The sequence below is a fragment of the Vanellus vanellus genome (genome assembly GCF_965231255.1).
Source record: "Vanellus vanellus genome assembly, chromosome: 1".
Classification (NCBI taxonomy): Eukaryota; Metazoa; Chordata; class Aves; order Charadriiformes; family Charadriidae; genus Vanellus; species Vanellus vanellus.
In genome coordinates, this window is record NC_138905.1 from 68,629,606 (window position 1) to 68,656,125 (window position 26,520).

The 26,520-nt window shown below is 38.1% G+C and overlaps 1 protein-coding gene across 1 annotated transcript in view; it reads left to right on the top strand.

Annotated features, from left to right (window-relative positions):
• Positions 1-10,440: 10,440 nt before the first annotated feature.
• ERC1 (ELKS/RAB6-interacting/CAST family member 1) overlaps positions 10,441-26,520 on the top strand; it is a 291,534-nt gene continuing 275,454 nt past the window's right edge. The window contains exon 1 of the mRNA XM_082488537.1: positions 10,441-11,246. Within this exon, the coding sequence (XP_082344663.1) occupies positions 10,578-11,246 (669 nt within the window). The 5' untranslated portion in view covers positions 10,441-10,577. The remainder of the gene's footprint in view (positions 11,247-26,520) is intronic.

Here is a 26,520-nt window from a genome sequence, read left to right on the forward strand (position 1 = left end):
AAATCAGGTTATAAACTCTTCAGCCATACAATGATGGAAAAATTCATGTCCACAGGTATTCAGTCTCCTAGGTAATTAGAAGAATGAGAGTTATTTTAATTGGTTCATCAGTAGGAAGCTTATGTGTGTGTTCTGACTCTTGTTGCTTTTTGTGTTTTGGACATTTTTAAAAAGGAAAAAGACACGATAGATAATTTTTGGTGTATATCTCCTATCGGCTTTAAATTTAGAGACTTATAATCAGCTCCCATTCATTGCAGAAAACAAATCCTGATGCACCTTCCTAGCCTGCCTACACATGTCAGTGTTAAGAACATAGGACGGGGAAGGGACCATGTGGGTCATTGGGTCCAATCCGTGGTAATCCCAGGCAAGAACCAGGAACTGAGAATGTTGCACAATACATCTGCACCATGTGCTAGTTGTCCTGTGACAAATTCAGCACTGCCAGCCTTAAAGCTATTGGAAAGAACAGCTGCTGGAACAGTGTCCATACCTGGGAAGCCTTTAAGTGTGATGACCAGACAGTGTTAAGAAATATGTGCCCCAGTCTCTGGAGGAAGACAGAAAAATTTCAGTTGATACACAGCAACCTGACGAAGGGAAAGAACTTGCTCTTACACCCAAATTTAGTGACCAGGTTAACTCTTAGTACACTATGAGCAGAACCATTTTAATCTGACAAGTGAGATGAGGTAGAGCCTTTAGAGATATCAGTAGCACCTCATGTTCGCCTCAATTTCAGGCTGACCTCCAGAGCTTTAGGAAAAAATACTTATAAGCAAGTGGTATATCACAAGGAGTATATAAATACAAATAATTAAAGATTTAGCTAAAACAAATGCATTTTTATAATAATTGTGAGCGTGTTTGGGTTTTTTGATCTCATTTTTTGGGAAAGAAGATCTAAGGGAATTAAGTTGTGGTGCTGAAAGTATACCCTTTATGCTGATATGAAGACATGGGAATGACAAGAAACAAAACCTGATGTCAGTTGAAACTGCTTTTGCAATGAAGCTGCTGTAGAGTAGAGCATGTTGTCTTCTTGTTCATGACTTCCTTGTGGAGTAAGTAGATCTCATGAAAGGAAATGTATACTTGCAGGAGGCAAATTAACTAGGAAGCTGGTGAATATTTCAGGCTCTTGTTTAGAGACTCACGGGTAGTGTGGAACATCTGGTAGGAACGGGAGAGAAGAATGGGAAACAGAATGGTATCTTAAAAGGACAGATAATCAAGATGTTTCTGTGCTCTGTGGTGATTTAAAGTGTATGTGTACCATTTATGCTAACCTTTCAAATTTAAAAAGTGTATAACAGGAGTGTCAATTTATGTTTAGAAACAAAACACTCCTTTGACAAATGACTGTGTTTTTCCTCAAAATGTTAGGGTCAGGATTTATGGCCTACCTTTTACAAAACATGTTTTTTAATATGTCAAAGTCACCTAAAGATTATCAGGGATTTTTGAGATACTTTTCTGGGAAGACTTCTCTGTGTGTATGGGGGAGAACGTGTCAATTCCTGTCTTCTCGTGTTGGATGAGACAGAACAATTACTGTTACTTTCAGTGAACTTGGCAGATATGCAAGTAGGTGAACTTATTTTAAAAAACAAAAAACAAAACCCCCCAAAACCCGACCTTTAAAAAGGATCGTACATAAACAGATGTTGGTGCTTGGGCATCTATTCATGAGCTACCTGGAATGAGAATTAATCATAATATGAACTGTTACTTTTTTATCTTCATTCTATGTTAATTTCATTCATCCCTTTTTCTTTCTTGCTGTCAAGGCCATGAGGATAAGACTATTTTGATAGCAATAAACAACCCTGAATTCCATGGGTTCAATGCCTTGTGTCCAGCATTGGCTGGCTTGCAAACAGTTTCCAAAGTAAACTTTCTTCTGTCCTTTTTGTTTGTAATAGTCATGAATTTAACATGAAAAGTAGTGAGCTTTCTTACCTTGCAAAGCTAGTCAAACCTAAAATCTGCAATACAGGCCTAAGATAGATGCTTCTCATGTTTTATATAAAGTGACATAGCAACCATAGCTTTTGTAATTGCAGTGTGCACCAGAAAGTAACAGGAATTCAGTTTTTCTCTTGGTCTTGGTTAACACACCTCCAAGTTGTGAATCTCGTCCATTCTGTCATCATCCCCACTATCTAAATGCCAGGGTAAAGACATCTGGCAGGGTTGTATTGGAATATAAGCTGTTCCTTTTTTTTTTTTTTTGGAATTACATTTTCCCCTCGCCTCCTCCTCCGGCTCTATTCTGGCATCCAGGTCCTACTGTATAATCTAGTAGTACGTATTCGTGATTAACTATTCCTGTGTGAATTATGAAAATGCGAACAATTGCTACCGCTGTTAATGCGGCAATGAAGTCTAAGTGTGTCTGCTACAGCGCTTTATCAGATTAAGACGGCTCTTATAAAGGCTGACTTTTCTGTTGCTATTATAAAACTGATATTCAAAGCTTTCCTTGTGCAGACAGGAATTGGTGCTACAAGAAAGTTTAGTCTTCTGGAAGCTGGGTATATGGCTGCCATTATGCTGATGGGAGGCACTAGAGGAGTCACTGTGCTGCAAGATGTGCTTGCCTGCCTAGTTCATGATCAAACTGCCCCATGCCTGACTATCAGGCAGTGACGCTATGAAGGAGTTGACTCCGTAAACGTTGCTGTCTGTCAGCTGGAGTCGGTCCTGAACAGAAACTGCAGAAAAGAAATTCAGAGGAAATGGTACTTGCTGAAGGCTGCAGAAGTTATTCCAAAATTCTTTTTATTTTAACAAGCGTAACCAGGGATTTTCCTGTATTTCGGCAGTGTGTTTTTCTGTACTTGGTTTGCCTAACTTTACCTAGAAGTAGTTACTGTGATAATAGTATTTGTCCTGGAGTAGGGGGGGATATGAAAGGCATCACATATTTATCTTCGTGAGATCCTCAGGAGGTTAACAAAACTTTGTGTTAATGAATCTTCCATTTTCTGTCAGCTGTATCCATGAACATCTGCTTTCTGAACCATTGGTTCACATAAAATACTAAATATAGGGGCTGAGTGTGACAGTATTGGTAAACACATCCCATTTTATTGGATTCTTTATCCTGAAGTTGACGTTAATCTGATGTCTCCAGAAATTCTTACATTCAATTCTGAATAAAACTTTTTTATTGAAAACTACCAAAGCTTTTGATAAGCCTAGTGTACCTATCCCTGCCCTCTCTCACTTCATAACTGCCTTACAAGTAAATCTGCCTGGAGTTGTGCAGGTTGCATTTTAATACTCTTTCAGCATGCGAGGTTCTGATGCAGGAGTTACCAGCTTTCATGCTGCTTTGCATAACCATTTTCATTGATGTATGGTTCTGGATATCGCTATATTTCTTGGAGTGGTAGCTGCTCTGCTGTTTTGAAAGAGGCTTGATTCTCCATTGCTTTTCACTGGCTACAACTAGGCTATTGTAATGAAGCAGATTCATTTTGGTTGCACAAGTTGCATTGAAGTACATTTAAATGTTTACTGTCAGATTATAACCCTTTTTCACAGTTCATGGTGTCTGTCTCTGAGTGGTTTTGGACAGTTACTTATGATCTTAGACATTTTTCTTACCTCGCATTTCAGGCAGGATGTACTGTTACTTACCATTTTCACACAGGAAATGTTCGTAACCATCCCTTGTTTTCCAATTTTTTTTAAAATACAATTCTCATCTAGTTTTTATATGCTTCTGATAGTCCTTTCAAGCTTTTTAATACTTGCTAGATAATGTTTTCAACTCATTAAAGCAGGTTGATTTTATGTCGCTGTACTTGCAACCCTGCTATGCCAATCTCTAGATATCTATATGAAGTTTTTACTTTGGCTGACGTTAATCATGGAATTTTCAAAGTTGGAAGGGACCTCTAGAGATCACCTAGTCCAACTACCCCGCTAAAGCAGGATTGCCCAGAGCACATTACTCAGGACTGCATCCAGGCAGGTCTTGAAAATCTCCAGAGAAGGGGACTCCACAACCTCCCTGGGCAGCCTGTTCCAGTGCTCTGTCACCCTCACCGTAAAGAAGTTTTTCTGTGTATTTGAATGGAACTTCCTATGTTCCAACTTGTATCCATTACCCCTCGTCCTGTCACTGGGAACCATTGAAAAGAGCCTGGCTCCATCCTCCTTCAACCCACCCTTTAGATACTTGTACGCCATAATAAGGTCTCCCCTCAGCCTTCTCTTCTCCAGGCTAAAGAGTCGCAGCTCTCTCAGCCTTTCCTCATAAGGCAGATGCCCCAATCCCTCAATCATCTTAGTTGCCCTATGCTGGACTCTCTCCAGCAGTTCACTGTCCCTCTTGAACTGGGGAGATCAAAACTGGACACAGTATTCCAGTTGCGGCCTCACCAGTGCAGAGTAGAGGGGGAGAATGACCTCCCTTGACCTACTGGCCACACTCTTCCCTATGCAGCCCTGGATTCCATTGGCCTTCTTGGCGACAAGGGCACATTGCTTGCTCATGGATAATTTACTATCTACCAGGACCCCCAGATCCTTCTCTTCAGAGCTACTTCCCAGCAGGTCCACCCCTAACCTATACTGGTGCTTTGCATTCTTCCTCCCCAGGTGCAGGACCTTGCACTTGCTCTTGTTGAACCTCATTAGGTTCTTCTCTGCCCAGCTCTCCAGCCTGTCCAGGTCACGCTGGAGGTGTGGATTTTTTTATTTGGCTTGCAGATAGGATGCTCTTTGGAAGTTTTTGTTCTTTAGTGAACAGTGAACAAGAGAGTGTTCTTTCACAACTGTAAAGGTATGCAAGTTTTTTTCAACACTTGCAGTTTATAGTCTCTTTCATAGCAATCTTAGGTAAGGGTTCCTGTATTGGCAGAAAGGACTGGAGGTTTTTGAAACCTACAGGAGAGTTTGTAAAGGAAAAATGGTCAATACGTTCATGTCACAGTTGGACAGTGTTCCTTGTGGTTGCCACTATCCTGTAAGGCTAAGAGGTGATCTATGTGTGACTAAATTTAGAGTCACAGTAGAGGAGGGAAAAAGAAACAGTGCTTCATTTTGGTCTCATGGAAGTTAGTTAGGATATGTTCCCCAGAAGGAGGGGAACATACTACAGGCCTGTCATTCTGACCTTGGTGCCAGGGAAGGTTTTGGAGCAGATCACCTTGAGTGCCATCATGCAGCACATACAGGCCAACCAAGTGATCAGGCCCAGTCAGGATGGGTTTACGAAAGGCTGGTCCTGCTTGACAAACCTGATCTCCTTCTGTGATAAGATGACCTGCAAAGTGGATGAGGGAAAGGCTGTGAATGTTGTCTACCTGGACTTTAGTAAAGCCCCACAGCATTCTCCTGGAGAAACTGGCTGCTCATGGCTTGGATGTGCATACTCTTTGCTGGGTAAAAATTGTCTGAGTGGCCAGGCCCAAAGAGTGGTGGTCAATGGAGTGAAATCCAGTTGGTGGCCCGTCACAAGTGGTGTTCCCCAGGGCTCGGTATTGGGGTCAGTTCTGTTTAATATCTTTGTCAATGATCTGGGCGAGGGGATTGAGTGCCCCCTCAGTAAGTTTGCAGATGACACCAAGTTGGGCGGGCATGTTGATCTGCTTGAGGGTAGGAAGGCTCTACAGAGGGATCTGGACAGGCTGGATCGATGGGCCGAGGCCAATGGTATGAGGTTCAACAAGGCCAAGTGCCAGGTCCTGCACTTGTGTTAGAACTATCCCGTGCAGCGCTACAGGCTTGGGGAAGAGTGGCTACCAGGCAGAAAAGGACCTGGGGGTGTTGGTCAATAGCTCGTTGAATATGAGCCAGCAGTGTGCCCAGGTGGCCAAGGTGGCCAACAGCATCCTGGCCTGTATCAGGAATAGTGTAGTGAGTGATTAATGATTAGTTAGGGGAGCGATTGTCCCCCTGTACTCAGCACTGGTGAGACCTCACCTCAAATACTGTGTTGGGTTTTAGCCCCCTCACTGCTACAAGAAAGACATTGAGGTGCTGGAGTGCGTCTAAAGAAGAAGAACGAAACTGCCCTTCTTCTAGACCCAAAGGGTCCCGGCTAGATTTGACTCCATTGACCACCACTCTTTGGGCCTGGCCACTCAGCCAGTTTTTAACCCGGCAAAGAGTATGCACATCCAAGCTGTGAGCAGCCAAAGGGTCTAGAGAACAAGTCTTACGAGGAGTGGCTGAGGGAACTGGGGTTGTTTAGCTTGGAGAAAAGGAGGTTGAGGGGAGACCTTATCACTCTCTACAACTGTCTGAAAGGAGGTTGTAGAGAGGTGGGTGTCAGTCTCTTCTCCCAAGTAACGAGTGATAGGACAAGAGGAAACAGACTGAAGTTGCACCAGGGTAGGTTTAGATTGAGTATTACGAAAAATTTCTTCACCAAAAGGTTATCAAACATTGGAACAGACTGCCCAGGGAAGTGGTGGAGTCACCATCCCTGGAGGTATTCAAAAGAGGTGTAGAAGTGGTGCTGAGGGACGTGGTTTAGTGGTGGTTTTGACAGTGTTAGGTTTACCATTGGACTTGATGATCTTAAAGGTCTTTTCCAACCTAAATGATTCTATAAGATACTATACTTTTGAGATTCCTAGTAAAATGCTTGTGTGGGTCAGAATATTGAAAAACTTTTTTTCTGGTTATGCTGCTATCTGAAAGAAATGCTCCATAAATTTTGCTTGGACTGCTAGAAGGAAGCTAGAACTCTTCCTTTTTCCCGATTAATTGGTATTGCAAATGAGAAAAGGCATTTCTGTCACTTCCTTCACTTTGCTGTTTCCAGGATGAAAGATGTTTTTCCTAGTGTGAATTATCTTAATATCTACTTCTGCTTATGGATTCCTAATAGCAACAAAGTGAAATGGCCAGTGATAAATGCTACTGGAAAAAATTGGGGGGGAAGTTAAGATTTATCTTGTAACTTTTTTTTTTTTTCACTTGAACCATGACAAATCTCTGTGTCAGTGAAAATAATGAAACTGGCTGCATGGTTGGAGGGGAGATTTAGTTAATATTTGGAATATTCACATTTTTGAAGTCTAAAAATGGTTTAACGAAAGTTCTCATTTCAAGAGAAATACTGGAGGGTTGGGTTTGCTTGTTTCCAAAGACTTTTTTCTTTTCTTAATCTTCTGCTTTTGTTTGGTTTTGCTTTTGAAAAGTGAGTGCAGTGTAACATGGGGCAGTGATGGAGTTGTTCTCCCTGAGTTTCACGTGTGTCCGCTCTGGGAATCCTTTCTGTAAGCCTAATTGACAGCTAATTCTAGCAGCTGGCTTTCATAACTTGAATTATTTGATTTTTCTGGAGTAACAGAGGGAGTGGTGCCTACCTGTGAAACAAAACATAGGACTGGTGTTTCCACTGAAGGTGAACGAAAGCTAACCTGCCTGCCAGGTTTATTAGAAGATGACCGCTGCGCGGCACCTGCTGTGGTACCAGCTCCTTTCAACTGCCTGGGAAGCTACTTTTCTGTCAAGGACATCAGTCCCTTTCATTCTTTGAAAAACGATTAATAGTTTAACAAAATGTTAGCTAAAGTGAGAAGAAAGCAATTCCATGAGTTTAAGTTACACTTTTCAATTCTGGGGGTGACTGACTCATTAGAAATAATGCAAAATCTTTTGTCCGCTTCTTGGATGTTGTTAAGCACTTTACTAGGTGATACTTTGGCATGCAACAGTAATGTAGTTCTAGCAACATTTAAACTTAATGTTTTTTGGGGAAAGAGCTTTAACTAAAATGCACAGAATAAAACACGTCTAATCTTTTGTTTCAAGTTAAACACATTTAAAGCTGCTAAGTGAATGAGTGTTTGCACTAATTTAGTGTGGTAAGTTTCTAGCAAATGAATTAGGTGCTGTGATTTAGATTAATTTTCAAGAGAATCCTCGTGAATACAAGCTCTCAGTTGAACATGCTTCATGTAGTGTCTAAGAAATCATATCTGACTTGTTTTGAGGGCTCAACTGATGTCACAGCAGCATTTTTAGCATTTTGATATCTTGGTGAGATTAGTCTGGAATAACTTTTCTATTTGGAAGAAGTGTTTTTCTTCCAGATCTGGGGCACAGTGTCTTACTTATTGAAGCAACTTCAATGAAACACTGTAGACTTTGTTACATAGTTTATATTTCTGTGCTGCTTTGCATAAGGATGTGTAGCTGAAATAGAAGAAATGTCTTATCTGTAACTTGTTTTAAAAAAAAAATAATCTGTAGGTGGTGTTTTGGTAGCTAACTTCAATTATTAATATCGCTGGCTATCTTTCCTTGTCTTGTTTCCCTTTACATGTGTGTTTTCCGTAGCAATATTGTTGCTAGCTTTGGTTGAAGTTAAAAAAAAAAAAAAAAAAAAAAAAAAGAGAAAGTGAGCACTTGAACTTCTTGGGGATTGCTCACAAAACAGTATCAGCTTTCATAAGCTTTGTAAAATTACACATGCTATTGTATCTCCTATGAAATAGTGTGAAAATGAAAAAATGCTGTCTTACCCTCATCTTGTTTTCCATTTAAAACTTAGGGTTAAACTAAGCATTTTAAAACTATTTCTTGTTGTATCTTTTTCCTATACTAACTTGTTTCTGAAAGGAACAATGATGTATCTTTTCTTCATTAGACTTTTACTTTTTTTCTTTCTACCCTTTTTCAGTATTTTTTTCAGAATTATTTTTTGGTCTCTTCCCCTCCACCCACTTTTACTATTTCTACAATTTCTTTTGTAAGTGTATTCTTCTTTTAAGCCTAATCTTTCACCTGCTTGCCAAATTATTATCTCACAAACATGCCATTGGGTTTGGAAAAATTGATTCCTAATATCTTGCAAACCAAACTTCTGAGCGTAAGGTGAGGCTAGATGAAAGCTGGTGTGAAAGGAAAGATCATAGAATCATAGAATGGTTTAGGGTTGGAAAGGATGTTGAAGATCATAGAGTTCCAACCCCCCTGCCATACGCAGGGACACCTCTCACTAGACCAGGCTGCCCAAGGCCACGTCCAGCCTGGCCTTGAACACCTCCAGGGATGGGGCCTCAACAACCCCTCTGGGCAACCTGTTCCAGTGCCTTACCACCCTCAAAGATGTTGGGATATATAAGATGCTGCTGCTCTTTGGACACTATCTGGTATTCTTTCATCTAACAGGGAGAGGTCAGACCAGGAATGTTTCAGTGTTCTAATTTTGATTTCAGTTGAGCCCAACAGTGACTTGAAATATTTTACACTGGAAAAAAGTATTTAAAAAGTGAGAACCGTATAGTGGGAGTAGTTCTACAGTATAGTAGTTCAGTCACAAGAGTAGATTTCATCCCTGTTGCTTGCTCCTCTACTAGATCTTTACTACTAACAGTGTTCTCAGCCCAGTACCCCTGTACTAAAGAGTTACCTGCTAGCACTTGTAGAACAGCGTTATGTTAGAGTGCAAAAATAAGGAATTTTATTGCATATGCTACCAGAACCCATGTTTAAAGAAAAAGTAGAGGGGAGGAGGAACTGCGACATGATGGTGTCATGCTATTCTGTGTTTTAAGAGGTCCCTGCTGTTGGAATGATATTTATTAATGGAATTAATCTGAGCTGGTTAATAAGTATATTTTGATTGGAATCGTTGTTTAACCTGAACAAAGATTCAAGTCATGTTTAGGACTGAATCCTAGTTTGAGAGAAAATAAGAGACTGGGACCAGTTTTCAGTGCAGGCATAATTCTCTTGTTCCTCTTAACCTCATTGGTCCCATTGCTGTGTGATTGCTCTTCTTTCAGACTTATGTCTATGCTTGCTTAATCTTTGTAGTCAGTAATTGTTTCATGATTCCTGTTAGTTTTGGTTCTGACTTCTGAGTTTGAAGGAGGGCTGACGGCAACACTAAAGGGACCTGCCAGTCGAGATCATGATCAGAATCATTTCAGTCCATCCTGCCTTCCTGTTTGCAGGATTATTTGCACAGCAACAGGATTTAGAAACTGTGTCCTACAGAAGCTAGCAGTGCTTGAAGGAAAAAAAAATATTCTACTGAACAGGCTATAAATTTTTATTGTGTCTCTTGTTCAGAAAGGTAACAGGTAAAGAATTAGGGCCAATTAGAAATAGGGAAAAAAATTAGATGACTTCTGTACAGTTCAGGCCATGACCAACAAAATTATGGTTTGAAAATTGATGGGTTCTTTTTTTCCTCTCTTTACTGTGGTAATATAACAACAGAAAAGCAAGAATAGAAGTTCCTTTTTGAGTTTAAATATTAGGGTTTAAATAAAAGGTTGCTTTTTTATGAGTGGGAATTGAAAAGGTGCTGGAAAAGTGTAGAAGTAGTAGAATACACTTTATTCTAATGTGGGACAAAATATTTGGTGATAAACTAGGTATTTAATATGTTATTTTTATTGATACAGATTTTATTCTTATTGATACAGGTATGGTCCTGAACATTGTGAGCACGTGACTTCAAAGATGGACACTTGGATCTGTTATAAGTTGTGATTGGCCTTAAGTTGACTTACAACTGTTGAAGAACTTCACAGGATTTCTCTCATTCCTGATTTACGCCTATCTAATTGCCTCATACCACCAGCTTAATCATGTATGGAAGTGCTCGGTCAGTTGGTAAGGTTGAGCCAAGCAACCAGAGTCCAGGGCGTTCACCAAGGCTGCCACGGTCACCACGCTTGGGCCATCGTCGAACCAACAGCACAGGAGGCAGTTCTGGGAGTAGTACTGGGGGTGGCAGTGGGAAAACCCTTTCTATGGAAAATATTCAGTCCTTAAATGCTGCCTATGCTACATCCGGCCCTATGTATCTAAGTGACCATGAGAACGTGGGTGCGGACACCCCAAAAAGCACCATGACTTTGGGCCGATCTGGGGGGCGGCTGCCTTACGGTGTTAGGATGACTGCAATGGGTAGCAGCCCTAACATTGCCAGTAGTGGAGTTGCCAGTGATACTATTGCATTTGGAGAGCACCATCTCCCTCCAGTGAGCATGGCATCCACTGTGCCTCACTCACTGCGCCAGGCCAGGGATAACACAATAATGGATCTGCAGACACAACTCAAAGAAGTATTAAGGGAAAACGATCTGCTTCGCAAGGATGTGGAAGTGAAAGAAAGCAAGCTGAGTTCTTCCATGAACAGTATCAAGACCTTCTGGAGTCCTGAGCTAAAAAAGGAGAGAGCTCTGAGGAAAGACGAAGCTTCAAAAATCACCATTTGGAAGGAACAATATAGAGTTGTGCAAGAAGAAAACCAGGTTTGTCATCTATTGTCACTATTTTGTTAGTGCAGTAGCATGATTAAGTGAGTTTAATAGACTTGCATGTCACATTTAAGCAGCTAAATTATATTGGCTCTTTTTCCAGGTAATTGGTATGAGTAAGATTTGTTTTCAATTTACAAGCCTCTTTTTAAATGTTTCTTGTCAGACTTGTAAGCCACCTCTTGAGTGCTCATTTCTCCTTGTGTGTCGTGGTTTTTTTTTCCTAGGACTGATGCTAACCACATGATTTTCTTTTGGAAGTATTTTATCCTGTTCATAATTAATCTTTCTATAGTACTTACCTCTTGAAGCATTCTCTGAGGTGCAGAATGTACTGATTGCTGTCCCCAAATACAACTGAATGTTGACAGATTGCCAGTAAAACAAAGTTCATGTTACACTGGTCTTATTTTAGAGCTCCAGTTAAAACCTCCAGACCTGCAGTTTTCACAAACAGATATAAATTGTGTTCTTGGCTACATTTAAGTAACACTGTTAAACCTGCTCATCTATTCTTTTGTCATAAACTGTGCATATCTTGTTATGCAACTATCATAAAGCACCCTACAGAATTTTTGTAGTGGTCTGGCTAGTTAGAGAGTAGGCAGAAGAACAGAGACTCTTGGGCGTCTAGTTCTTTTGTCTTGTCCCTCTTAAAAGCATCCCTAAATTAGAATAAAACTGAGAGGTTGATTAAAATTGAGGTCTCTTTGTAGTCAGCTGTACTTATTAAAAGCTTTTTTTAAATTTTCCCACCTAGACCTTCTTGCTAGCTTAATCCTGAAGTAACTACTTGTCTTTGAGATAGTGTTCTCCAATTTAGTTGTTTCTGACCAAATGTGAGTTAGGCATCTCTCTGGACTCTCCCATAAGAAACCTCACTTACTCTTATGGAAAACAGGCCCAGCGTCCAACTCCATAAGTTTCCTGAAATATAAGTCAGTTTCGCCATGACAAAATTACTTTCCCTATTGAGTTTTTTAAATATCCAAGAAAGCTTAATGAAATAGTTTCCATAATTCAAGCATGATGATGTTCTTGAAGCTCTCAAGGTAGGCTTGCTATTTTAGGCAGCGTTTTTTTTAAGATTTGCTTTAGAAAGTGGGAGGGAGAGGGAAACTGCTGGAGGAAAAAAATAGTGGTGGTAGTACTTGATATGTTACACTTTACTTTCAGGTGACCTGTCTTAAATAGTAGGTTCCTTTTGGTTAGTGATAATCTGCTATGCTGAAGTTGTCTGCAGTTTTCTTTTTACATTTTAAATAACTGAGCTGAAGAAAGTAAGTCACTTTTCATGAGTTACTATGAAATAATTTATGAACTTGTTATGTAGATGTATTCTTACCGAATGGCAAGTATCACAACATGTGATTTGTTAATGTGTGCAACATTTTGTATTCATTTTCATATGTGTCTTGGAGTGAGGAAAAACTAAAGTTAAATACTTTTTATTACAAAAGTACTATTTCCTTAGAAGGAGTAATCCAGTGAAAATTTTAGTTATAGTGGTATAGTACCAGTGTAATGAATGCATGGAATACCATTCACTCAACTTTCTGATGCTCATTGTATTTCAGCTGCAGGTAAATATTTTCATTCTCAAATTCTTTTCATTTTTAAGTTCTGTTTTCATACTGAGGACAACATCTTGGAATATAATAACATTTTTCCTGAAGTCAGTTTTGACATTTGAGGATGCTGTGGAAATCTTGCAAGAAAAATGCAATGAATGTATGGTTAGAACGCATTAAGCAGTTACTAAACATGTATAGACTGGAGAACAGGGATTCCTCTATCTGAGTTGGTTGTTTTTTTTTCCTTGTCTTTCCTTTATCCCATAATTAAACATTTACAGATATTTCTAGGCCGCTGTTCTCTAGGCAATCACTATAATTACTACCACACTGGTAGAATTGTATAACTTTGGTCCAAAAAAAGAAGGGTGCAATTTAAAAGTAAAAGGGTATTATTGCAATGAGCTGTAAAAACTAAGAATGCTAATTAATAGATTATAGTTAGCTAACAGTGTGTCCTAATTAAAGTCTGAATTCATTATATCTTCTGTAGCCTTTTGGAGTTGGTCACTTCAGCCCTTTATAAGGAAGATCAGTTTAATAGGTTTTAATGTAATTAGAGACTTCTCTGTTTAGACACTGAACAAGGGATTTCTCTGATCTGTTGAGGGACCAGAAAAATCATCAGTATCCCTTCACCCTCCCCATAAAATGAGTTCCAGTATAATTGCAGGGACTGTTCTTTTAGAACTCAATACGATTATTTCAGCACATTACTTTTAAAGACTGCTCACATGGGCAGAACTTGTACTTTATATAAAGTTTAGCTAAGGCCAAACGCATTATTAAAAATTGACTCAACTCATGAAGCGAAGATGCGGGCTGATTCATGCCTTTATCTGATAGTCATCTCAATCTCTTTGCTCTGGTCTTGGCTCTTTATTCTTCTCCACACAGTTGATTGTCCCCGATTGTATTTTTTTTTTTATCGCTGTTCTTGTCACCTTAACTTTGTGTGATTGAATTGGCTCTTGGGTTTGGAAGTTCTTAAAAATGTGTGAAGATATGAGCTCTGGTTGATTGCTACCTCAGCCTCCTGTGAAAAATGCACTAATGTCTTTGGGTTTTCTTTCCCATTTCTTGGGAACATATGCAAATAAATCACTATTATTGATGTATTGCTTACTGATTTCCAAGAAATTTTCTGGATTCAATAAAAATCAGAGAATGAATAGGGAGACTGAAGAGCATGCTACCTGTCCTGAGGCATTCGCATCTCTTTTTGTTTGGTTGTCTTCTTAAGGCAATGGGTAGCGGGGCTATCTTGGATATAATACTAAGAATGTTGTGCACATGCACCTATATAGCTCTCGCTTGCGTTCAGAGTGCTTTAGTCTTGCTCAGTTATGGTGTTTTCACCAGTTGTGCAGCACAGCTGTTTTCTTCAGCTACTCTGAGCAAATACTGCAGCTGTGGAGTGTAGCATATGCTGAATTTTATATTCATCCCTTGTTACTGATCTTGAAGAGCCAGAAAATCCTTTCTTTTCATAAATAGGGAATGTCATTGTCATCTCACTTTGAACACTAAACATGGAAGGTATTTCTGTAATTAACATAGGTTCTTGGAAAAATAAAATAGCTCGCAGTGCAATGTAGATTAGTTAACCAATTATACTTTGCAAGAAGCCAAAAGGAGAGTGCAAATGATTTCTCAAAGGTTAACAAACCCATGCATATCCAAGGAGGAACTGATGGAGCTAATAAACAGGAGCTTGGTTTTGGCATACTATCGCTTTCCTCAGTGTGCTTTAGTAGGAACTGTATTTTTCTGAGTTGAAAAATATATATATTTTTTTTTTAGTGTGTGAGGTTTAAAGTTTCCATGAAAACCTCTTCATCAGAAGCCAGAAGAGGGAAGAAAAGACTGTGATTATTTTTTGCACTTTGATAGAAATAATTACCTAAAAACTGGACCATGGTGGACTATGTGGAACTCAAGAACAAAGGAACTCCTCTCAGTTGAAACTTGCTTATAACAAGCTTATTGTCCCTTAAAATAAGTAGTGCAATGCAAATTTGATGTCTAACACCCTGCATTGAAGTTTCCCACATTTGACTGATCTACGTTTAAGATCTGATTTATGTTTCAGCTGAAATAATGTGGTATTGCTGAAAACATCTTTTTACTTTGATGTATTTTTGTGGTCTTTTTGTGCTTAGAGGCCTTGGATGTCTGAGTAAGAGAGTTTAACCAATAAAATATTCTGAAAGGAATTTCATCTTGCATGGGGTAAACACTTGAAGAACATTCTAATTTATTGTGATGGAGAAGTGTGATGGGTGTACTCCAGCATTTCATCAGCATTCTTCTTCAGAGCACTTTCCATTTCATAGTAGCGCGGAATGAGTATCTCACTTTTTAAAATATAGTTGTCCATGTGTTAGCCTCTTAAATGCATCGAGTGCTGCTGTTGTGAGACTAGCTGAGCTTCTAATGAGTACATTCTTCCCCTGAAAATCAGATTAATTCTCACTTCTCCATTGATTTAATTTTTTGGGGTGTTTTAAAATTATATTTAAAAAATAGTTTGATTTGGTTTAGTACTGTGCCATTCTAATGCTAGTACCATTCCTGAGTTGATTATTTGTTGAAAGAAAGTTAAACTTTCTCCCGTTATGGATGTTTAATTATGCAATATGCAATTCCAGAGTCATTGCTTAAAGGCATTATCTGTATCCTACAGCATTACACCTAAATCTTTCAATGGCGGATATTTGTCGGCTCTCTAGAATGCTGCCAGCTTTAAGGTTCTGCCTGTCTTTCCCCAGTTGCAACACAGAATTATAACTTAATTCTCTTTTAGAATAACTCAAAACTGTCTCCTCAAGAGTGCTTGGTATCTGAGGCATTTGTCAAATTGCAGCACTTCAGTAGTGACTGAAGTAGTGACTTCAAAAACTGTCATGTAAACGACCAAGAGATGAACCTTCTGTGTTCTGTGTTTTTGCAGTTCTATAAGGAAATGAAATTAGACTTTTTGTGCTTATCTAGGTCTCCCAGTGCTCCTTTTCTCCCATGTTTCCTATTAAGGCAGAATATAATACCTTGAGTTGCTTGGAACTGTAGCATAGGCTGAATGGCTGGTCTCTGCTTGATCCATTAAACATACAACGGGAATACTACCAACTTAAAAGCAGCTTGTAATAAAATGGGTGATGTCAGTGGTACTGTTGAACTTAGTATTTTAACTGTGCTTTTTGCTATTAATTTTCGGGAGGGATTACTTTAAATTCCGCAGAACTTTAAATAGCAGACTCTTTCTGCTGTAATTCTTTGTCCACTATGTATTGAGGCTGTTCAGACATTTCACTCCTAACTAGGGTTGCAGTTAGGGTGAATGGGTCCCACCATTCAGTACGTATATTCCTGAAAAGTCTTGTCTGTGTTACTGTATTTCTCTAGAAGCTGTTGTCTCTTTTGGTATTATAATTCTGGAGTTTGAGTTACTAACTTTTTCCCTTAAGTGTTCTTACTTTCTAAAGTATGAACAAGGTAACTTGAAACTGTGTAAGGCTCTGGTTTGGAACAGGCTTCCTTATAGTCGCTTAGTGAACAGGTGAATAACAGTAGATGATAGCAATAGCACAGAGGTACTCCTAGATTATAGTTCATTTTAGCAGTGGTCTTGTACTAATATTATAGCTTTCTAATACCAAATCCAGTATTCTTATGTGTCTCTCTTACTCTATGTGGTATTGATTTAAGTAGAAAGGACAGGAACACTTTTGGTGGAACTGCCAGTCCATGGAAAAAGGATTGAAGGTGTACTAATAATATATATGCCAGTCTTCATGTATGCCTCCAAGGCCAAAAACTGAAATAGAGCTTTTTTTTTAACTCTTTTCAATTTGGTGATATTAGAAAGCCTCATAGACTTGGAGATGATACAGCAAAGTTGGCTGCCATGACTAAACTGTTAGTTAGAAAGAGTATCTTTTTTTTTCTAGCAAAGTAGGTATCTAAGATCCTGTTAACAGTCTGTATAATGCTTAAGACATCAGTAATACAGAGAAACTTTTGTATTTAGGATATATATATATGTATATATTCTGAGATAAGAGCTAGTGACCAAAGGAGTTTAGAGGAGATGCTTCTGTACTCTGAAAGTGATCACTCTGTTAGGTAACTTAGCAAGAACAGCCACACCAGCTATCTGAATTAGTAATTGAAGTAAGAAACACTGTGGAATGCCACTTTAGCCTCAGCTGGCAAGAGGGGATAAAGAGAACAAAGTTGGCAGTGCTCTAGATATTCCAGGGTACAACTCCTTTGAATTCATTTTGTATATACACTTGTGTTTAGTGAACACAATAAAATACCAGTGTTTTCAGTAATAGTGATTTGCGGTGATTTGAGCTGCTCGACAGAAATCAGATTACAATGGTTTGTCAGCAGGTAAGCATAACTATTTGGGATTACACTTTTTTTTTTTCTGCATGGATAATGATTTGTAGGTTTTCTGTATAAATTTTGGCATAATCTGATGAACAGAGGGGGAAAAATGACTGCATCTGCTAAATGTAGTGGATCATAATTGTATCTCCACTTTTATCTGCAGATAACAATTACTAGACCTTGAAAAGAAAGTCTTTTCAGCACAACTTAGTTTCATAACCCACAAGATCTACATACGTATATTATTACATAGTGTTTGCAGGTCTATAATGAGTCCTCTCAGAAAGACCAGAGTCACCTTTTGGAGTGGGAAAAAAATACAAGGACAGAGTGTAGTTAGTTTCCTGTGTTGATACCAGTTGTTATATCTAAGTGATTTGCTTAGTGCTTGCAGTACTAGTACCTTGGACTGCGAAGCAGAAATCTTTTTTTTTTTTTTTTTTTTTTTTGTGATATTAGCAGCTTTGAGATGCAGGTATCAATGATCAGTTTTTGTAAAGCTCCACTTTAACTTAAGAGATCTTAGTAAATGAAAAAACATTGATTTAGTGACTGTTCTTTTTACTATTGAAATGCTTTGTAACTCAGTCATGCCCTGTTGTTGTATTGTGCTTTGTACATTCACCTTTGCTTCCAAGGAATATAAAATAGTCTGTTTTCCTTTATTTATCCTGAGAGAACTACACTTTTTTTTTTTTTTTCTATTTATAACCTTGGATTGAACACCAAAAAATTCTGTACTGGTTGGGAAGAATTGGGGCATACCAAAATACATCATGTTTTGCAATTGCAGAGTCAATAATTACATTTAAACCATAAAGAAAAGAAAGAATCCAGGGAAGGATTCATTATCAACATCTAGATCAGTATTTGAAGAGATGTCATGATAATTTGAATTTTTGTCAGTTGACCTCCATTAAGAAAATCTTCTTATGGCTTCACCCTAGGAAAACACTTTTTTTGTTTAAAAAAAAAAAATAAACAAAACACATAAAACCCCGAAAACAATACACAAACTCCCCCCCTAAAAAAAGAAACCAACCCAAACCCACAAACCCCAACCAAAATAAACAAAAAAATGAAACCCAAAACCCCCCAAAGCATAAAACATTGGTGTTCATTGAAATGAGCATGATCAGATGCCAAAGTACCGGCATGGAACACCATTAAGACTGCGTTTAGTGATTGTTGCAATAGAAATCAGAGGAGTTAAACTTATGCATAACAGTTACAGGAATAAATACCATGTGACTGGCTTCTTCAGTTTAATTTTAGCAACGTCGTTTGTAAACTGGAACGCAAAGTAATGTACTATCATCAGTAAACCTAAGATTTTGATGGCTGTTGCATTTAAAGTGTTTATTCATCTATATACAAGCTTTTAATTTTATTTTTTTTTAATTATGAACTACTAGTTTTTCCTATTGTTATTTAAATGACTCAAGTTTGTGCACAGCGGGCTGCTTTTGCTCTTCCCTAGGTAGGGGCTACTGGTCCAGGATCCCCTTGAAACAGGGAGAAAAATGATTTAGGCCTTGCTGCTCTATGCTGCCTGCAGTTCCTGTATGGATTGCTTTTAAAATCTGGTGACTGTTGTCACTATTTTGGAAAATTAATACTATAAGCCAACAAGGGTGAGCAATTGTTTGGAGGCAGTTGGATTCTTCCAGAATTTGACTCCACAACATCAAGAGGAATTTAAAGGCAGTATGTAGTTTCCTAATGATCTTTGGCAGTTCATTGCAAGCACACAAAGTAAGAGCAGGTCATAGGGGTGATGGCTCTTATAATCTCAAGCGTAACACAATGAAAATACACTTTTAATTGAGGGAGGGAGAAAGGGATGGACATCATCTGTCCAATTAAAACATCTTTTTCAGTGCTCTGCAAATATAGGAGAGAGGTGGAGAATAAATTCTACTTTTTTAAAAGGTGCTTTGTTTAACACCTGTTGCTGTATGGTATCTGCATTGTTATTAGGTTCTGTAGTGTGTTGCTATGCATTTCTGTTTCTACAGCGGTACCCTGCCCTGTTTCTTCCCTTCTTTTCCTCCCCCTTCACATCCCTGCTCCAGTGGGCTGGGGAGAGAAACAGGGAGACAGCCTAAGTTCGGAAAAACAAGCAAGTAGTAAATGGTATTGTGAAATTAACTAAGCCTCAGTAGTATCTGTGTCAAAGCTAAGTATGGTTGCATTTTTTTTCCTGGCCAATATATACTACATCATCATGATGTTCTTATGAGCAGCACTATCAAGGAATAATAGGCACTTCACTAAATATTCTTTGGCCAGCTAAACATTTCACAGATGCAGGCCTACTACATGAGAAAGTATGCTTGATATTGAGTTTATGGATTTTTTGATCCTTCTTGTCAGATGATCAAGTACCAGCTACCTTGGGTTGTTAAATTTTGAGAACAGATGGTCTTCTAATTATATGTTGATACAGATTCCAAAGAATAAAGGGCCATGTATTCCCTCTGATACTTTTTGTCACTTGTTTCTGAGATTAAAACAGGTCAGCACATGAACTACCACCATTCAGACATTAAAATCTTCTCTTCAGGTACTTTGTACAGGATCTAGTTCTTCCATAGTAGAAGATTGCTTGTGGCATTAAAAAAAAAAAAAAAAAAAAATATGCAAATCCTACCTTTTTTTTTTAATGCAGTGTGATGAGGCTTACACACCTTTTTACCTTACAGGAGTCATGAAATTGTCTGAGTAGTGGTCTGGTTTTTAGTGGAATCATGTCTAAGATGACAAATACTTGTTTTTGACTGAGGGGAGGGAAAAGCTTTCTGAACATACATTTGTATTGTAGCATGTTGTCTTTGAGGACCTGTAAGTGCAAGAAAGCTCATTTCAGGCTTAACTTATTGGTAGACTTAAGTTATTTTGGACCAGGAAAAAGTCCTTACACTGAAGACAGTGGTGTATCCTATAGTAGACCTCCTGTCTTGCTGTGAGAAAACAAAGCTGCCTTTTTTAAACTATTAGCATAATTGATTAGACTTTCCACATATATCCACAGTGGATATCAGTTCTCAGATGAGCAGAAATAAACCATGAAGCAACAAAAGTAACTTGAGATAACTAGAGCTTTCCTCATTAAAGAGGCAAGACACCCATGCAGCCTATGCCAGCATCTGATCTCACAGCTGTAAGCCTGCATGAAGCTTATTTTTATGGCTACATCTCCTTTGAGAGATGGAAACATTTAATACTAAACATTTGATTTGCTAAAGGATTCACAGCATCACACCAAAGCTCTTAAGCTCTTACTACAAATGTCAAAAGCAACACAGCTAAGAATCACCAACCTGCTTAGAAAGTAACGCTTTACTGTAGAAGATGCTTATCCTCCATAGTCAATTTGTGCCTTGAATCTGATCTAAAGAAGCAGTAGATTGATGAGAAAGACATTGTCTTTAAGAGTGGCCACACTTCTACAACCTAGGCTAGATCCTTTCAGCAAAGCTAGATACTATAATTGAAGGTTTCCATATCGTGTCTATAACGAACATTTTCTTGCCAGTGTGCTACAAAATGAAATGAATTTTTCTGCTTTGCAGGAACTGGAAGGTGCCTCTCGTGCACACAGATGGAAAGCAACTGTGAAGTTTTACTCTTCCACGTGAGAAAAAGGTGGTCTTAGTTGCACTGTAGACTTAAAAAGAGTGAAGGAGTGTGTAGGATAAGATTTGCTCCTACCTCTTTTTAGGTTAGGGTTTGTTTCATGGAAGCTCTATGGGACATAGCTGTTCATCTGATCCACAAGAGATCCCTGAGTTCACAGTAGGACTTAATTATTGGTCTGAGTTTTGCATTAACTAAAAATGTACATGTGAAGTTCCTGAAAGTGATTTTGGCTTGTGTGTTAAGAGGTTTCAGTATTTCTTTGCTGGAGGAGAGTACATCCATGGAGAGGATGACAAAAGCTTTTGGCTGAGGATTAGTGCTAGTAGGTGAAACAATGAATGCCAGAATAATCCTAGAAAAAGGAAATGGGCAGAAAGAGCAAGCGTAGTAAAGGCTTTTAATTAGGTTGTTAGGAAATGCTGTGCCCTGCACTGGAGAGTTTGGAAGTAACTGTCTTGTTTCCATTGATTGGATAGATATGGAGAATCAGATTGTTCAATGATTCATTACTCATCTCTGTTTGGTTTAGGAGTACAAATGACAGTGTTCTGTTTACTAGGTAGAGCACAGTTAAACAGCAGAATTTCAGTGTTTTTTCTGATTATGCTGCTCAGTAATCCTGATGAGGAAGGAGAGAAGAACATTGGGACAGGGCAGAGGTAAAAATGTAGATAATTCTTTGATCTGACCAAGTATGTCAATCTTTGTGTGTTTTACATTAACGTAACAAATACATGTACTTTTCTGAAATCTTCCTTTTGTGTGTGCATACGCTAAAATTAACAGATGTAGTTGCTTGTGGAGATAAATGGTTTATCCAGACTAATTTTACAAAAGGCCTACTACAACCAGAGGTGTGCTTTTTTTTTTTTTTTTTTTGAGGGTAGAGGAATTTCCCAGTCTTCATCAGCCTGGAAGTTGAGCCTATCGGTTGAATGAAGTCAAATTATTCTGTCTATGGAAGCTTTTGTTTCAAGGACAATTTTTAAGGCTTTCTCCGTCAACCAGTGTCTGATGGGTCAGGTTTGTCTGTATGGCTGTAAGCCTGTTAATATGTAACCATTTTAATAGATCTGTGAGCCTAGTTACTCAAAGGAGGGACCTTTCTAAGGAAGCACAGGTATATTTTCATATGAGAAAGTAAATAGTGTGTTATATATGTGCAGTCAATAGCATTTGTTACGGGTGAAGAAAAATTAAAACCTCAACCATTTTGTGATCCTCTTTGCAGAGGGTTTTTGGACCTTCTGATTCACTTCACCGTGTCTGGGAGTTTCCGAAGAATGGAATTATCTACAGTAACTTAGTGGGGGAGGAACCCAAAACCCCACCTTGCAATAAAATGAGTTCATCCAAACTTTTCTTAACACTGATTTAATTTTGGTTTGAACTAGCAGATGGTTTTGACAGTAAGAAAACGTAATAAGTATGCTGTGGCCATGATTCATGAGAAGCTCTGTGCACACACTTGACCAAAAATTGAAGTAAGTGTGGGTACTACTATGTGTGCTCAGGTTATGATTTGTAATACTTTTTGCAGTTGTGTAACATGCTATTAAGATCCTACTAGTAGTTCCACAATTAATCCTTTATAAGCCCTTTTAGTTGGAAATAGTATACCTTGTAATTGCTATTACAAAACCCATCTTAATTTTTTGAGCTTTTTTGTTTTAAGTCACTAAATATGTTTACAATTTGACTTGAAAATTGGGCTTTGCACTTAACATATAACAGTTGAACAAATTTGGCCATACTACTGTTATATTCTCTCTCCCCATCCTCCTAGAAATAAGATTCAAAATCCAATGCTTGCCATTTAAAGAAGGTTCCAAGTTCTCGCTTTATCCAGGAAAAGTTTTTACCTTTTTTTTTTGCTAAGGCTGGGAATGCATTCAAGACTAGCCTTCTAAAACTGCATGCTGTGTTTTCTCAAAGCAGAATCAATTTAGTGTGTACTTCTGCAGAAATTATTCCTTTCCTCCTTTTGAGTTGGCTGAATCAGCTCAAATCTGTATGCCTTTAAGAGGTCTGAGGTATGTGTCTTTTTTGACTGTGTGAGAATTTTCATTCATATTTAGCATCACTTTTTTGTTAATTAACTGTTTATAGTGTTTCATGTCAGACTTCTTTAATCTGAAAGACTGGGAACTTGTGGAAGAAATCATTAATTCACTTTCTTTTATACTTAATACAGTTGTTAATGTTTCTTTGTGAACTGCTGAATGCTAGACAGACTTTGAAGACTAATCTGGAAAAAGTAGATCTGTACTTCCCAGGTTGAATTTGTTAGCAGTTATTTGGTGCAGTAAGCCCTGATTATAGATAGACAGTATTTGATGCTGGGACCCCTTCATATATGCTGTATGTAATTTGGCTGTTTAACACTTGACTGGATTTATTCTGGCCTATTGAACCAAACATTCCCTTGCATATGTGGTTTTATGCTATCCAAGGAATGATACTCAATTCACTACTTTATTTCTCCATTAGGAATTTTCTGTCTTTCTCCATTAGGGATTGGGGTGTGTTTGGTGTGCATCTGGAGCAGAGCTTCTGTTTTAGTTTCCTCTGATTTCTATCTAGTTCACACACAGCAAAACTGTTTTGTGAATCCAACCAACACATGACAAGTAGAAACTATCTGAGGATCTTCCAAACAGTGCTGCTGCTGCAAAATAAAAGGCTGTTGGATATGTATTAATGTTTGTACTGCTTCTGTTTCTTGAGCCTGTGAAGGAGTTTAAATACTGATGAATTAAACATTTCGACAGTCAGGAAGGTGCGTGTTATTTCTGTCAATGAATGCATATTGTAAAATGTTTTCAAACCAGTAAATTGGGTTAGAGATAATGTGATTATTCAAAATCATGCAGTTAGTGGCTGCTGTAGTTTGAGAGGTTGGATAATTTTTGTCCTCTGTGTTAACCATTAGAAAGCAAAATCGCCTCTTACTTCAAAAAGTAATTGGGTAGATTAAGTGCTGTGAGCTCTTCAGACATTTATTCATAAGAGCTCTAGAGTATGCTTAGAGTAGGCTTGAAGCAAGGTATCTTTTAGTTTTGCCAAGTTTTCTTGAAGGGTGTTGACCTTCAGATGTCCTGCACAGTTGACAGGTATTTCTCTGTGATTAAACAACTCTGTCAGTTAATTTTGTTAACCATCTGTGAGTGAAGGTACCAATTTTAGTAGTGCAGCAATCACAAGAAGGGTCAATATGCCATATATGCTTATATATAACAGAAATGACGAGATGAGGTTTTGCTGCTGAGCATTTAATTTATGGACTTTTAATCTGCTCAATTAGAATTTCATGAATAGCAGAAATGGATCATTTTATCTAAATATTTCTAAATTGTTACTGATTTTTCATTTTAAGAGAGAATATACCATATTTTTCTTAATTATTTTTTTAAATTCTCATTGGATGGTCAATTTTTCTGCCCCTAATCTTCCATTCACTTGGGCTTCTTTTGTTGTTCTTTTAAGCTATGATAATCAGTAGTTTCTACGTTTTTATTCATATTTATGTATATTACAAACAGAAATGGTGATTAACGTGCAAAACTTTTTACCATGTAAGTGATTTCTTATAAACCTTCACACTTCTGCAGCGATGGGAGGCCTGCTAAAAAGCCCACCTTTAATTTATGGAAGTCATTTTCTTGACTAAGTTGGGCAATGGATTTGCACACTGTAGAGTATCTAGTAAGGTATTTTGTAATTAAAAAGGCAGAACACAACTGCTTGAATTTGGTGGCTTATGATCTCTATCAATCCTAAAGTAACTGGTCGAGATTCTGCCAGGTATAACTTTGCATCCCTTGTGCAGTATGTCATAAACCTGAATTACAAGTAATGAGAGACACTGTGTTGGTACTTCCTCAAGTTACAAAACTCCTATTACTGCCATAAACAGATTCAGTTTCCAGTTGGAAACTTCTTTCCTTTTAACTTGTTTTAACAGGTTCTGAATTAATGTCTCAGCTGTTTTTAGAACTTTTGTCTATCACATCAGGCTTTTTGTCATTAAAAGGTGCTATTAAACAGTACAATATTAAATCAAGAGAATAGAAACTTATGTAAAACATGATGTATAAGGCATTGGAGATGTATTGTTATTAGAAGTAAATGATTGGTAAGTATTAACAGTACCCTCATATATGATACTGAAGTTAGAGGACTTTGGGAAGGTAAAACATCCATTTAGCTACCATCTCTTAATTTGTGTTCTTTTGGACTGTTTTCCTCTTCCTTAAGCACAGTTCCTTTCTTTTCCCCCTTCAGCATTGGGCTGGCTGTTGGGAAATGAGTAACATAATTGTTATTATGTCACTTTCAATGCTGGAATCATTTAAATTGCACAAGTTCAGTTTTGTGCAACAGGTTATGCCCCTAGGCGCGCACACATATGTATCCAAGCTACTCATTTACATGGCTAACGTGGAAACAAGAAGGGCCCTGTTTTTCATGGAGTTCTTGTAATAACATAAACTGTGTTTTGAACATTAGGTGACTTGATAATTGCAAATGATTTGTGCATCTTCTGAATGGTCAACAGTCAGGTCAACAACAGAAGAGTATGGACATCATAAATTGTAGGGAAACATTTAGCCAATTTGTCAATCGACGCCTGACAGAAACACTCTGGAAAAAACATATAGCTGTTGTCTTAACTGTATTTCCACTAATCTCAGTTTTCTGCTCATTCCTGATGCATCTTTAATTTCTGCAATAAAATTCCAGATCCATTGGGCAATATCAGTAATTATTATCACTATGGGTGTTTTTCACCTCTAGTACCCATCAGTCTGTGCACTCAATGAGGCACAGTTGGTATTATAATAATGTGAGCACATATTCAGCATATGCTGAATAATGCAGAATCAATTCAGTATGAACCCACCCAAATATTAGAACATCCTGAACTTGCACGTATTTTCAATGTAGTTCTTGGATAGAATTTGCTTTTAAAATGAGGTATTTCCGCTATCATTAATCTTAGGTAACTTGTCACTGTTGTCCCCTTTTGCTGGTACTAGTTTGAGTGAGTTGAGTGACTTCTTCGGGTGAACTGAGTGTCAGGGAACTGTTCTGGTTAAAGAGTGAATTGGCAAAAAGGCTAATTTTCACATGACTTCATTCTTTAAACAGCAGTGCAAAGGGAAATAAGATTGAAAAATATAACCTTAGAACTGTAAAGATATCTTTATTACTGTAAAACACGTTTTGTAATGAACTCTAGAATGAAATCAATCCTGCTTATGCTGACAGTCATGAGTCATTTATTTCCTGCTCAAAATGTCTATTTCCAGAACAGAATTGGGACAGAAGTAGTAAATGAGGATTGAATTTTCCTTTCAATTTTATAAACGCACTAAAAATATGCTTGAGTTTCTGAAGATTCCCATTCTTGAGAAATTATTAAGGAAAGCAATAAAGAAGTTTATTCTCAACTCCTGCTTGTGGAACTGAGGGATTTCTTCAAGAACTTTTAATGTGAAATGTACATTACTGTACATTAGACAGATTACTCAATTTCTTCAGCCTTCCCACTTGGCTTCCTACATTCTCCCACAGTATGCAAATAGAGACGTAACACATCGCAACAAAATATTGCATCTTTCTGTGCTATGCCAATCTGCTCAGGAACTCAA